The sequence below is a fragment of the Manis javanica genome, chromosome 4 (genome assembly GCF_040802235.1).
Source record: "Manis javanica isolate MJ-LG chromosome 4, MJ_LKY, whole genome shotgun sequence".
NCBI lineage: Eukaryota > Metazoa > Chordata > Mammalia > Pholidota > Manidae > Manis > Manis javanica.
Genome location: NC_133159.1, coordinates 100,257,680 through 100,273,119, shown reverse-complemented (window position 1 = coordinate 100,273,119; position 15,440 = coordinate 100,257,680). Strand labels below are relative to the sequence as shown.

At 41.4% G+C, this 15,440-nt stretch overlaps 1 protein-coding gene across 4 annotated transcripts in view; it reads right to left on the bottom strand.

Moving 5' to 3' along the window:
* Positions 1-15,329, bottom strand: part of SORT1 (sortilin 1) — an 82,867-nt gene extending 67,538 nt beyond the window's left edge. For all 4 annotated transcript variants that reach the window (XM_073234446.1, XM_037001557.2, XM_073234447.1 and 1 more), the window contains exon 1: positions 14,616-15,329. In XM_073234446.1, coding sequence (XP_073090547.1) covers positions 14,616-15,056 — 441 coding nt within the window. In that variant the 5' untranslated portion in view covers positions 15,057-15,329. The remainder of the gene's footprint in view (positions 1-14,615) is intronic.
* Positions 15,330-15,440: the final 111 nt, after the last annotated feature.

The following is a 15,440-nucleotide window of genomic DNA, read 5'->3' as shown; positions in this document are numbered from 1 at the left end:
ATAGTGGCATGAGAGGTGAGACACAGACCTCCTCCTAAGACCACATATAATATGAAAATATAATTAATACACCTAATCCTGAAAGAGCAACAGAAAAAGAAGGCTGCACCAGACTGCATACACCTTGAGAAAAGAGCGGACCTCACGGAAGAAGGTAACCTACCAAAGCTGTGACCCAGCAGGACCCAAGCCCTTCCCCCACTCCAGCTCGTCAGCAGGAGGAAGAGAAACAGAGCTGGGAGGGAGTGGAGGTCTGGAACTGCTGAACACCTAGCCCTCGAGATCTGCTCTGGGGAGAACAAACCTACATTGCATGGTGTTCTGGTGATTAGTGGGGTTAGAAAGCTAAGACAGGCAGAATACCTGGAGAGATGGAAATTTCAGCTGCTTGTGGAAAACAGGAGTTCATATCCAGCTGAGCTGGGTGGGCAGTCTGAGAGACTCCCTAACAGTGAGAGGGCTGCTAAATGGGCAAGGATGGCATGGAGCTTACTGCTCAGGAGAAAGGACAGGTAGACAAAATTGTCCAGGTGCACTCTGCCCAGGAGGTTGGGAACTTAAATGATTTTCAGGTGCTCCATCCTCTTGGCTGGCTACAAAGCTCCAAGGACCCCCACCGTGATGTGCAGCCTACTGTGTGTTCCCCCGGGCTAGCCTGCACCTGGCTCGCAAACCATCAGCCCCTGCCCTGGGGTCAGGCCAGCCAGAGGGAAGCCCTGCATATGGCAGCTACAAACTCAAAGCATAGAGGCTTACACCTATGTGTTCCGCCCACTGGTTCTGGCAGCGGAGACAGGCATAACAGCTGGGAAACAGGAAACAGCTCTTTACTCCCCCCACGCACCAGCACCACTCCCCTGCGATCCCCGACATTACTCCAGGGGCTTCAGCAGCTCCAGAGAGTAGAGCTTCTGGGCAGTAGTGGATGCCACATACAAATATGAAATGTCAAAGGAACCTGGTTCAAAGTAAAATTTCAACACCACAGGAAGCACCAAGTGAGACTGAATTAATAAATCGTTCTGAAAGAGATAACAAAATAAGAATCATAAATATGCTCATGGAGATACAGAAAGATATTCAAGAACTCAGGAATGAATTTAAGACAGAGATCCAATCATTGAAGAGCACAATGGAGGGTATTAAAAGCAGATTAGATACAGTGGAGGAGACAATAAATTAAATAGAAATGAGGGAAGAGGAATACAAAGAAGCTGAGGCACAGAGAGAAATAAGGATATCTAGGAATGAAAGAATACTGAGAAAACTGTGTGACCAATCCAAATGGAATAATATTCGTATTATAGGGGTACCAGAAGAAGAAGAGGGAGAAAAAGGAACAGAAAGTGTCTTTGAGAAAGTAATTGCTGAAAACTTCCCCAATCTGGGGAAGGAGATAGTCTCTCAGGCCATGGAGGTGCACAGATCTCCCAACACAAGGGACCCAAGGAGGACAACACCAAGAAATATAATAATTAAAATGGCAAAGATCAAGAATAAGGACAGACTATTAAAAGCAACCAGAGAGACAAATAAGATCACATACAAAGGAAAACCCATCAGGCTATCATCAGACTTCTCAACAGAAACCTTACAGGCCAGAAAGGAGTGGCATGATATATTTAATGCACTGAAGCAGAAGGGCCTCGAACCAAGAATACTTTATCCAGCAAGATTATCATTTAAATTTGAAGGAGGGATTAAACAATTTCCAGATAAGCAAAAGCTGAGAGAATTTCAGTTCCCAGAAACCATCTCTACAGTGTATTTTGAAGGGACTGCTATAGATGGAAGTGTGCCTAAGGTTAAATAGCTGTCACCAGAGGTAATAAAAAGGGATAGACAAAGAATACAGAATATGATATCTAATATATAAAGAATGGAGGAGGAAAAAAAGGAGGGGAAAAAAAAGAACCTTTAGATTGTGTCTGCAATAGCATACTAAGTGAGTTAAGTTAGACTCTTAGACAGTAAGGAAGTTAGCCTTGAACCTTTGGTAACCACTAATCTAAAGCCTGAAATGGCAGTAAGTACACACCTATAGATAATCACCCTAAATGTAAATGGTCTGAATGCACCAATCAACAAACATAGATTAACTGAATGGATAAAAAAAACAAGACCCATCCTCAAAAAACTCAAAATAGAAATACCATTTGACCCAGGAATTCCACTCCTAGGAATTTACCCTAAGAATGCAGCAGCCCAGTTTGAAAAAGACATATGCACCCCTATGTTTATCGCAGCACTATTTACAATAGCAAAGAAATGGAAGCAACCTAAGGGTCCATCAGTAGATGAATGGATAAAGAAGATGTGGTACATATACACAATGGAATGTGCCATAAGAAGAAAACAAATCCTACCATTTGCAACAGCATGGATGGAGCTAGAGGGTATTATGCTCAGTGAAATAAGCCAGGCGGAGAAAGACAAGTATCAAATGATTTCACTCATCTGTGGAGTATAAGAACAAAGAAAAAAACTGAAGGAACAAAACAGCAGCAGACTCACAGAACCCAAAAATGGACTAACAGTTACCAACGGGGTTGGGGAGGATGGGTGGAAAGGGAGGGATAAGGGGGAAAAGGGGCATTATGATTACCACACATAATGTAGCAGGGGGGGACACACAGAAAAGGCAGTATAACACAGAGAAGACAAGTAATGATTCTATAGCATCTTACTATGCTGATGGACAGTGACTGTAATGGGGCATGCGGGGGGGACTTGATAATAGGGGGAGTCTAGTAGTCACAATGTTGTCAAGTAACTGTACGTTAACGATATCAAAATAAAATTTAAAAATATAATAAAATAAAATAAAAAAAAACAAGACCCAATTATATGCTGCCTACAAGAGACTCACTTCAAACCCAAAGACATACACAGACTAAAAATGAAGGGATAGAAAAAGTTATTTCATGCAACTAATAGGGATAAAAAGAGCAGGTGTTGCAGAACTTGTATCAGACAAACTAGACTTTAAAACAAAGTCACAAGAGACAAAGACGGACATTACATAATGATAAAGGGGTCAGTCCAACAAGAGGATATAACGATTATAAATATCTATGCACTGAACACAGGAGCACCTACATATGTAAAACAAATACTAACAGAATTAAAAGGGGAAATAGAATGCAATGCATTTATTCTAGGAGACTTCAACGCTCTACTCACCCCAAAGGTGAGGCCAGCATCACCCTAATACCAAAACCAGGCAAAGACACCACAAAAAAGAAAACTACAGACCAATATCCCTGATGAACATAGATGCAAAAATACTCAACAAAATATTAGCAAATGGAATTCAACCAGACAGAAATTAAGTAGGGAGACAGAGGCATTGAACCACACATTAGAACAGATGGACCTAACAGACATCTACAGAACCCTCTACCCAAAAGCGGCATGATACACATTCTTCTCAAGTGCACATGGAACATTTTCAAGAATAGACCATACACCAGGCCATAAAAGGAGCCTCTGTAAATTCAAAAAGATTAAAATTGTACCGACCAGCTTCTCAGACCACAAGGGTATGAAACTAGAAATAAATTATGCAAAGAAACTGAAAAAGCCTACAAAAACATGGAGGCTTAACAACATGCTCCTAAATAACCAATGGTTCAATGACCAAATAATAACAGAGATCAAGCAGTATATGGAACAAATTATAACAATAATTCAACAACACAAAATCTGTGGGACACAGTGAAGGTGGCGCTAAGAGGAAAGTATATTGCAATACCAGCCTACCTCAGGAAAGAAGAACAAGCCCAATGAACAGTCTAAACTCACAATTACAGAAACTAGAAAAAGAAGAATAAATGAGGCCCAAAGTCAGTAGAAGGAGGGACATAATAAAGATTAGAGCAGAAATAAATAAAATCGAGAAGAATAAAACAATAGAAAGAATTAATGAAAGCAGGAGCTGGTTCTTCGAGAAATAAACAGAATAGATAAACCCCTAGCCAGATTTACCAAGAAAAAAAGAGAGTCTACACACATATACAGAATCAGAAATAAGAAAGGAAAAATCACTATGGACACCACAGAAATACAAATAATTATGAGAGAACACTGAAAAATTGTATGTTAACAAACTGGATAACCTAGAAGAAATGGACAACTTTCTAGAAAAATACAACCTTCCATAGCTGACCCAGAAAGAAAGAGAAAATCTGAACAGACCAATTACTAGCAATGAAATTGAATTGGTAATCAAAAAACTACCTAAGAACAAAATCTCTCGACCATATGGCTTCACCGCTGAATTTTATCAAACATTTAGTGAAGATCTAATACCCATCCTCTATAAAGTTTTCCAAAAAGTAGAAGAGGAAGGAATACTTTCAAACTCATTCTATGAGGCCAGCATCACCCTAATACCAAAACCAGGCAAAGACACCACAAAAAAGAAAACTACAGACCAATATCCCTGATGAACATAGATGCAAAAATACTCAACAAAATATTAGCAAATGGAATTCAAAAATACATAAAAAAGATCATCCATCATGATCAAACAGGATATATTCCAGGGATGAAAGGATGGTATAACATTAGAAAATCCATCAACATCATCCACCACATCAACAAAAAGGAGGACAAAAACCATATGATCATCTCCATAGATGCTGAAAAAGCATTCAACAAAATTCAACATCCATTCTTGATAAAAACACTCAACAAAATGGGTATAAAGGGCAAGTACCTCAACATAAAAAAGGCCATTTATGACAAACTCACAGCCAATATCATACTTAGCAGCTGAAAGCTTTTCACCTAAGATCAGGAAAAAGACAGGGATGCCCATTCTCCCCACTTTTATTCAACATAGTACTGTAGGTCCTAGCCAAGGCAATCAGAGAAAACAAAGAAATAAAAGGCATCCAGATTGGTAAAGAAGTTATACGTCACTGTTTGCATATGACATGATATTGTACACAAAAATCCCTAAAGAATCCACTCCAAAACTACTAGAACTAATATCTGAATTCAGCAATGTTACAGGATGCAAAATTAATACACAGAAATCTGTTGCACTTCTATACACTAATGACGAACTAACAGAAAGAGAAATCAGGAAAACAATTCCATTCACAATTGCATCAAAAATAATAAAATACCTAGGAATAAACCTAACCAAGGAAGTGAAAGACCTATACTCTGAAAACTACAAGACACTCATGAGAGAAATTAAAGCAGATACCAATAAATGGAAACACATCCTGTGCTCACAGATAGGAAGAATTAATATTGTCAAAATGGCCATACTGCCTAAAGCAATCTACAGATTCAATGCTATCCCTATTAAAATACCAAAAGCATTCTTCAACGAACTAGAGAAAATCATTCTAAAATTCATATGGAACCATAAAAGACCTCAAATAGCCAAAGCAATTCTGAGAAGGAAGAATAAAGCTGGGGGGATTATGCTCCCTGACTTCAAGCTCTATTACAAAGCCACAGTAATCAAGACAATTTGGTACTGGCACAAGAACAGACCTATAGACCAATGGAACAGACTAGAGCACCCAGACATAAACCCGAGTATATATGTTTAATTAATATATGATAAAGGAGCCATGGACATACAATGGGGAAATGACAGCCTCTTCAAGAACTGGTGTTGGCAAAACTGGACAGCTACATGCAAGAGAATGAAACTGGATTATTGTCTAACCCCATACACAAAACTAAACTCGAAATGTATCAAAGACCTGAATGTAAGTCATGAAACCTTAAAACTCTTAAAAGATTACATAGGCAAAAATCTCTTGAATATACACATGAGCCACTTTTTTCTGAATGCATCTCCTTGAGCAAGGGAAACAATAGCAAAAATGAACACATGGGACTATATCAAACTTAAAAGCTTCTGTACAGCAAAGGACACCATCAACAGAACAAAAAGACATCCTACAGTATGGGAGAATATATTTGTAAATGGCATATCCGACAAGGGGTTAACATCCAAAATATATAAAGAACTCACACGCCTCAACACCCAAAAAGCAAATAACCCGATTAAAAAATGGGCAGAGGATATGAACAGACAATTCTCCAAAGGAGAGATTCAGATGGCCAACAGGCACATGAAAAGATGCTCCACATCACTAATTATCAGGAAAATGCAAATAAAAACCACAATGTGATATCAACTCACACCAGTTAGGATGGCCAATATCAACAAGACTAAGAACAACAAATGCTGGTGAGGATGTGGAGAAAGAGGAACCCTCCTACACTGCTGGTGGGAATATAAGCTACTTCAATCATTGTGGAAAGCAATATGGAGGTTCCTCAAAAAACTAAAAATAGAAATACCATTTGACCCAGGAATTCCACTCCTAGGAATTTACCCGAAGAATATAATTTCTCAGATTCAAAAAGACATATGCACTCCTATGTTTACTGCAGCACTATTTACAATAGCCAAGAAATGGAAGCAACCTAAGTGTCCAACAGTAGATGAATGGATAAAGAAGATGTGGTACAAATATTTGGAATACTACTCAGCCATAAGAAAGAAACAAATTCTACAATTTGCAACAACATGGATGGAGCTGGAGGATATTATGCTCAGTGAAATTAGCCAGATGGAGAAAGACAAGTACCAAATGATTTCCCTCATTTGTGGAGTATAACAATGAAGCAAAACTAAAGTAACTAAACAGCAGCAAACTCACAGACTCCAAGAAGGGACTAGAGGTTACCAAAGAGGCAGGGTGGGGGCGGGTGGGTTGGGAGCAAGGGAGAAGGGGTTTCAGGGTTATTATGATTGGCACACATGGTGTGGGGGGGAATCAGGGGGAAGACAGTATAGCACAGAGAAGGCAGTGACTCTGTGGCATCTTAGTACACTGACGGGCAGTGACTGCAATGGGGTGTGGAAAGGACACGACAACAGGGGTGAAAGTAGTAACCACATTGTTTTTTCATGTGAAACCTTCATAAGAGTGTATATCAATAATACTTTAATAAACAAACAAACAAATAAATAAATAAATGAAAAGAAAGGCTAACTGAGCTCTGCTGAGGGTACTATGACCTGAAGAAGCAGAGAATGTTTCACAACTATATAACTTACAAGTGGGGTCTATAATTGTGCCTCACCCCTAAAGCAAATACATTGATTTAAAGCATCTCTATGCAACACTTCCAAATGTAGCACCATGTTGGGACATCTGTATTCTACACCCAGCTCTTGCTATACCCAGCCTGTAAGCAAGTCATTTAGCTTCAACAGTAAGAGAGCTCCGTCCAGCTAATCAGCCTAATAATCTATGATTCAAAGTGTTAAGCACATTACCAGGAACAGTTCAACCTTATCCTTGTTCACAAATGTTCACTCAGAAAAGAGAACTCTGTTCATGGGTCTCTCATGCTTTGGCTCACATTCTCCTAATAGGCCCAGGAGTGTGGGAGTGTTTCTTCAAACCTTCAGAACTTCAAATATAAATGATGGTCTGTCCTGCCCTCTATTCTGCCCCTCCTGTTGGACATACTCTTCTGAAAACCACAGCAACCTCTGAAAGGTTAATTCTTTCTGGTTCCCCATTTCCACTTAAAGTTTGTCCAGCTCTAGCCTCACATCTGGCATAACCTAATAGAACACTGTGGGGAAGTTGAGGTTCCTATGGCCAGGATCCTCACTGAACTTAAACCACCTGATGATGTAACTAGCCTGTTGCTAGGCTATTGCTTCCACACCTTTAGGCAATAAGCTATTATTGCACTATATAGAGAGCTCAGCCCAGTGCTCTGGGTGGAGGCAAAGACACAGTGCTAAACCTACCGCCAGGAGAAGCTGGGTAATAAAGCCTTTCACCCCAAAGAAACATTCTACTGTCATTTCTTTGGTCACACTGAATCCATAGCAAATTTGCTGAACACTGAAACCCACTAGCAAGACAACACTTTCCCCAGTAGGTCCTAAAGCCAAACTCCCCACCCTCAACTCCCCTCTCTTTCTATGTCCCCCACAAACAGCTAACTTTTTTTTTGCTTCTCTGTGTTTTCCTGAAACAAGTCATACTCCACATCAACTACTTCCCAACAAAAACTTTCCATTGGCAATTCCCTGAGCGTGTCTAGGATTTTCCTACCTCCACACCTTTACAGATTTCCCTAAGAATTACCGCCACACCTTAATTCTCTCTTCAGCCATGCAGGCTTCCCAGACCACTGCACTGTAGTGGTCATGCTTTCTTCAATAATCCTTCCAAACTCTTAGCAAGCTTTCTCTGAACACCTAAGTCATTAAGGGGGCACCAATGCTGGTATCTTTAATGCTGGTATGCATAGGCCTGGACTCCACTATACATTGTTTAGTAAGTGTTCAAATGAATAACATCTATATAATACTTCACATTTAACAAAACATTTTGATACAACTTTTCATTTGACCCTCCAACTAATCTGAAAGCTGCGTCTCTAGTTTAAAAAATACTATAAAGGTCAGAGAAGTTAAGTGATTGCCCATGACCACACAGCTATGAAGCAGCAGAGCCAGGAGTCAATCTGGGTATTGAGACATCTCTTTTAAATTTTGTATACAACATATCCATGATTTGAATTTCTTTAACAAATAGAAGGTACCAGATTTAAACTATCTTGTCTGCAAAGTATTAAAGTTAATTGAAATTTTTCCTTCCCAGTTCAATTTCTCTTGGTCCTTCAGGGTAATCTTACTGTTGAACCAAACTCACAAACTGGCTCAACTACAATGTTAGAACTTAGTTTTTTAGAAGATACAGGAAGAACAAAACTCTTAAGAAAAGCATTAAGAGAGAGAGTACTCATAAGACCTAGGAAAAAAATACATTTTGTTCTCATGAAAATGAAACACACTAATTAATCACACCTAAGTCTCTAAATAACACAGGGCTGAGTATACTATTGGTAAGCTGACCATCTATTTTCTTTTTTTTTAACATAAGAACAACACATTTAATTCAATTTTGTATGTATGCGGGCTCATATACATGAGACTCAGAAGTGACCAAATCAGGCAGCTTTAAACCTTTAGAAAAACAAACAAATTTGTGACAGATTGACAAAACAAAGGGGTTTGAGCTTAGGGTAGCTAATTAGTGAACAAGTAGTAGTAAGATTTGTTAATGCAGCCTCCTCTATTCTGAATTCCCTCTGACAATAAGGATGCCAGTCTACCTTCATCATAGAAGGTACCCTTCATGTGGGGAATTTATTTCCTGCTTCTAGGGGTACAAAGGAGGGTCAGAGCATCCATCACCTACTGGCTGTTCTTTATTTTTTAATTTATTTACTTTAAAATATTTTTATTGAAGTATAGTTGATATACAGTCTTTTTTAAAAAATTTTTATTAAGATATGATTGATAGACACTCTTATGAAAATTTCACATGAAAAAACAATGTGGTTACTACATTTACCCGTATTATCAAGTCCCCACCCATACCCCAATGCAGTTACTGTCCATCAGTGCAGCAAGATGCCACAGATCCACTATGTGCCTTCTCTGTGCTACACTGTGCTCCCCGGATACACAGTCTTATATGGGTTTCAAGTATACAACACCATGGTTCAGACCACCTATTTTTAAACACACAGGCAGCCCTGACAAAAAAAAAGCCCCAGTTTTGGCAGAGTACTGTAAAGAAAAAAACAAACTTAAATATCTTCTGGGTTTGCTTTTGACTATTCAAGCTAATAGCTTGATAAGTATTAGATTTTTCAGCCAATAAGGAATGATAAAGTATACTCAAAAAATAAAAGAATCAAGTATCTTTCCTTATTACATGAAAAGAAATACTCCTGTTATCCGAAAGAACACTCGTATTTCATTGAAGCCAGCTCTGGAGGTGGTAACAAATTACCCCCAGATGTGAAATACAGGCTATGTTCAAGTTCAGCTGGGAAGCAGAACAGCTGCAATTTGCTTCTAAATTCAGAATCAATAAACATTTGTGATCACAACCTCTGGCCTCCTCTTCTTCCATATGAATCACAGAATTTTTTAGACCCTTTAAATATAGTCCAAAATTTCTCATGTTGTAAATGAGGAATTGAGGGCCAGATACTGAAATTTAAAATGTAAAACAGAAAATAAATTACTTTCACAGAAAACTTTTTCAGGAACACACCACAGGCCCTGAATGGAAGATCTTGTTTTCACCGTGGTTTTCTGAGACTGGGGTTGAGGGTAGAGAAGGAAAAACAGCCTCAATCTTTTAAAAAAACAACACATGCCCAGCATTCACTTAACAATCTCTATAGGTATGGAGGGTCTGACATGAGATTCATTCAACCAAGCTAGCTGAAAGTCACATATACTAACCCAGCTTTGATTGTAGTCACCATTACAATTTTGAAAAACCCTGCCTAGAACTGGCTGAAATTACCCAGCTTGTTTCTCAAGCCCCATTACTCCTCAAACCAACCTACATACAGATGAGTGAGGCCACTCAGACAATGGGAAGAATGAGCTTTCACTCATTTTTTTTTTGAAAAGGAGTAAAAGATGCAATAGAAACACTGGTTACAAAGCGATGGAAAGGTATCTGAGAATTTTTAAAAACTGTATTTCTAAATATCTATTTCAAAATTTTTGCAAGCCATTGTCACACACGCTTTGCTAGAAAAGCTGAAGTTTTGATTACATGTCAAATGTTATGATTTTATCTACCCTAAAATTAGCGTCCAATCATATAAAACATCTGAGTATCATTTCTCCATTCTCAAAACAGTTTTCTTTCTATAAAGACAGAATTTGAGGAGTAGGGATGGGTAGGAAGGGAGAGAAAAGAGGAAATATTACTCTCTTTTCTGACCACTACAACTCAGTGTTAAGCATTGCCCTTCATGTGAGGCCCACACAATAAGCCAACTAGGACAACGTTGGGGAGCACAATCTCTGCAGTTACCCCACTGACAATTCAGTGCTTTTTGGCAAGAGCCAATTAGAAATCAGCAGAGTGCACAAGCTGTTAATGGCCTCAGTAAACCTGGCATGAAAGGTCAGATCAAAACACCAGGATGGAGAGCGTATTATCATTGTAATCATTACTCAGACGGGCATCAGAAATTGACCATAAACCTTCTTCCAATTATGCCACAAACAGGAGACTCAGATTTTAGTTAAAAATCACCACAAAGACAAATACGTGAGTGAGTAAAGAACTTACCTATTTGTTACACTGCATTCCCTTAAACATTTGTCCTACTTGATTAGCTTTCTGCCCTCACCCCAACCAAACCTTGGATGAACACTTAATCTTTCCCCAGATAAACATACTTCATATCAGCTGATGCTTCTAACTGAAATCCCTAATGCATAGGTCATTTTAATACCCCTTAGGGGTTGAAGGTCTGATTAGTATACTGCACAGAAATAGAATATGCGTGAGGATTTTGCTTATTCTGCTCAACCAGGACCAAAAGGAGATCCTACAGATTTCCTGTTCCTTGACCCCAAAATGAATGGGTGAAATACGGCTCAAGAGATTAATGAGAGGGTGAGGGGGGAGTGCTGGGGAAGGTAGTATGAAGAGAGGTGAAGTATTGGAATAAATGAGGCAGTTAGAAAGTTCCAGGGGAACTAAAGGCACTGACCTTCAGATTTCCGGGTGTGACAAAGATCCACAACAGGCTAAGAGCGGCAGCTCCCCAAAGCCTCTAACAGGCACATTCAGTTCTGTCAGCCTGCACTCAGCCCTGCCAGCACCAGCAAACAAACACACACATTCTTCTCAGAGCTGACACTCCATACAACACAGCCTCTCTACAGAGCCTATTTATTTAAGAAACCAGATGCTTTGATGTTGGGGTAGAAGTTGGGAAGTTATGTGTAAAGAAGTAGTTAATGACAGGAGCAAAGGGAGGACAGAGAATAAGCAACTGTTCCTGGTTTTATTAATCCTAAGTTTTAAAAGTTTTAAGGAAATTGTCAAATGGTCTGAACACAGGAATGGGAAGTAAGGAAATTATGTCAGCCACCACCATAACTCTGGCCAAGGCATTTCATCTGTTTCTTTAAGACAGAGTTTCATGCTTAACCTCAAAGGGGTGCTTATAGGAGGAATGTTTTGAAGTAATCCAATTTAGCAACCAACATTAATGAAATCTTCTAGGCTTGCTCAATTTCTGTCATGTGCAAAGATTATACATGTCATGAACACTCCAAGCACTTAAAGGAAAGAATCAGTTAAAAGCACAACATGAAAACAGTTTTGGGTTAAAGGCATAAGGAGGGTTACTTACTGAGTCAAAGAAAAAAGCATTTAAACTACACATACACACTTGTTGGATTACATGAATGAAGAAGCCTGAGTTATATGTCAGTAAGGCACAGGTCTCCTAAAACTGGGCTATAAAAGCACTATCATGCTTTAGTTCTACTTTGCTTTCTTGAGAAGATAAGTTCAATGCCAGTATATTCTCACAAGCCAAAAAAGCCATAGAAACAGGTTGAGATTTGCTGAAACTTGAGGCTTTTCATTCTCCATTCTGAGTTACCTTTGTATCTTGGCACCTCCAACATCTAGTACATCTTGGACATTTGGAAAGTGTTCACTTGCATTGACCAAGTGAATTAATATGAACAGCAAGTTATAACAAATGGCAAGAGAATCAAGAACTTTTTTGGGGGAGGGAATTAAAACTTGTCATCTTATGAATGACTATTCTAAATAGTGCTTTCCCAGATGTACAAAAGTATACAACATCTAATAAGAAGTTGTTCTGACATGCTGATACTTTCATTTCACACCATTTATAAAGGGTCCCAAAATACTAGATCTCTTCAATACAATTCAGGATGATTTAGTATGACTAGATCATTTCTAAGGTGAATATTATTAATAATGGCTCCACTTTTGCCATATACATGTTGCAAAGAGGATGGGATCTCTGAAGAAGAAACCATGGATGATTAACAAATGTAAATATAGCTATTTAAAATTAGGTCACTGAAAGAAGACTGGAAAAAAAAAAGGTAAAAAAAAAATCACTGGAACCAGCTAAATAAAAGTCAAAGAAATAGAGGAAAATTTCTTTACATAAGAACTTCAAAGAATGAGGTTTCAGATCTGCTCTTGAGTAGATTTGGCCTTAGAACCCCCAAAGCCAATTTTTTCAACCTCTTGCTTTACAAATCAATGTATTATAAATGACATTTCAGGTCAAACCAACCAGCGAAGACTGAGTAAAGGAATAAATCTAGGAGTAGCAGTAGGTCCTAAAGGTAGACCAACCAGCAAGAGAAGAATCTGAAATAAGAAGTAAGAATGCTATGTCCAGCTGGCTCAAGGAAGGAAGTGGACCCATTTAAATTAAGCATCAGTGTTGTAAAGGCTTTCTCAACTCCCCACTGTGAGATGGAAGGCTACACGATTTTTTTTTCCTCATCAAATAGGAAGAACTCCCAGCACTCACTCCCTTCTATCTGCACCCAGCCCGTCCCAGCCATCAGCACTATAGCTTGGCTACCTTTATGCAGCTGCTGCTTGGACCACATTAAACAGAGTTATCACTGACTGCTTGTGCCTTGACTGCAATGACCCTGAGTCCCCAGATCTGAGAATTTTGCACAGGTAACAATTACAGTCCAGGCAAAGGGAGAAAGACAGTTCATGTCGAGACTGAGATTCCACTAATATGGAATATGGTCATACTAGGGCAACTGCCTTGGACACTTATCTCTGATTCGGTGTGCAACTCTTCTAGGAAAGGGGAAGGATCATAAGGGAGAAAACAAATTGAAAATACATTTTATAAATGTGGGTAGCAACAACTAAATTGTTAGTTCTGGAAAACCATGAGTAAGATGACCAAGTTGCACTGAAGCAAGGATCCAGGGCATTCCTAACAACTGGCTTTGTCAATCCAGTAGTGTGCAGAAAGGTTGAGCTGCTTGCCCCAGGGACAAAACCGCCACAATTTTTTAAGTTTTCGACTAGGATCTAGCTCAGTGCAGAATATCCGCAACGTATTTCTTAACTGTTTTAAACCTTATTACAACAGGATAGACATTCTGGTCGGAGTCCGATGCCGCGACAGGTCAAATTGAAGGCGTATGAGAGATCACATTTATGCTGTCATCTCATTTCCAAGCTTGTTCCCTTTAACTATTAAAATACATACGGTCACCTAACAACTGCTTTGGGATCTCCTACGCACCCTGAAAGTACTGACCCAGAGAAGACACCTTTGCATCTGCGCAGCCCAACTTCTCCAAGCACTTACGAGGTAATTATCCCTCAGCTCTTAGGGGTACAGCTTTACTGTACCCTGATTATTTATACAGATGTTTAACAACGATGCTCAAGCCATTTTGACAACTTGAAAAAAAAAAAAGGAATGCCGTGAAACTCTGAGGACTGTCTCCCCAGTGACGAAACAGCCGCGCGGGCCGCAGCGTCCGGGGGCCGCTCCCCAGGCCGGACTCCGCCCGCCACGGTTTCGAGGCCGCGGCCCGGGAGCTGCGGACGCTGCGGGGCGGGGGAGCGGTCGATCTCCTCCGCGGAGACGCGGGGCGCGCGGACAGAGAAAGTGGGGCCGGCTGCGGGAGCGGCTCGGGGCGGCACTTCGCAGTCCCGGCGGCGCCCGGCCCGGCGCCCGCTCACCTGGTGCGTGTTGTTGGCCAGCCTGGAGACGAAGTCCCGGACCCGGCCGCAGTCCTCGTCCTCGGCGGGCGCGCTGCGGCGCCAACGGCCGCCGGGGAGAAATGGGCCCCCGGGCGCGGCCGCGCGCAGCCCCCACCTCACCCCGACGGGGCCGGACCAGCGCGACAGCGGCGCCGCGGGCGGCGGCGGCGAGTCCAGCCGGTCCTGGCCAAGGGTCGCCGGCCACAGCAGCTGGAAGAGGAGAAGGCCGAGGCCGAGGCCGTGGGGCCAGCACGAGAGGCAGTCCGCAGCTCCCCGGGGCCGCTCCATCGCCGCCGAATGCCGATGCCGCCGACACCTGCCGCCTGGCGCGCCCGCCCACCCCCACCGGCGCCGCGCCACACCCCCGAGCCCGAGTCGGGCGCTCCTTGGATACGCGCAGCCGGGCCTCTCCGCCCCCATAGGCTGATCGCCTGTCCTTCTTCCCAGGCCCACTCCTCATTGGCTCGCGTCGCCTCCGGCTTCGAGGGTCCTGGATTCGGATGCCAAGATGCGGGACTGATTGGCTGGAACGTGGAAGAGGCGGCTGAGGTCATCCCCCCCTCGCCCAGCGACTCTAGGCCGGGCTTCCAGAGTTAGCATAGGATCTCTCCGCCCTTTCCCACGAAGCCCCTCGGCTCTGTGGCGCCCCGAGCCCTCACTGCTCCTTCTGACATCCTCAAGTTGGATGGATTTGTCACCTTCTTTACTCCAAAGACACCCCTGAAATTCCTTGGGTTGCGGCAGCGCCTGGAAAATCTCCTCAGGGAATCCCTGAACTCGCTCTACTGGAAAAGGGGGCTTCAT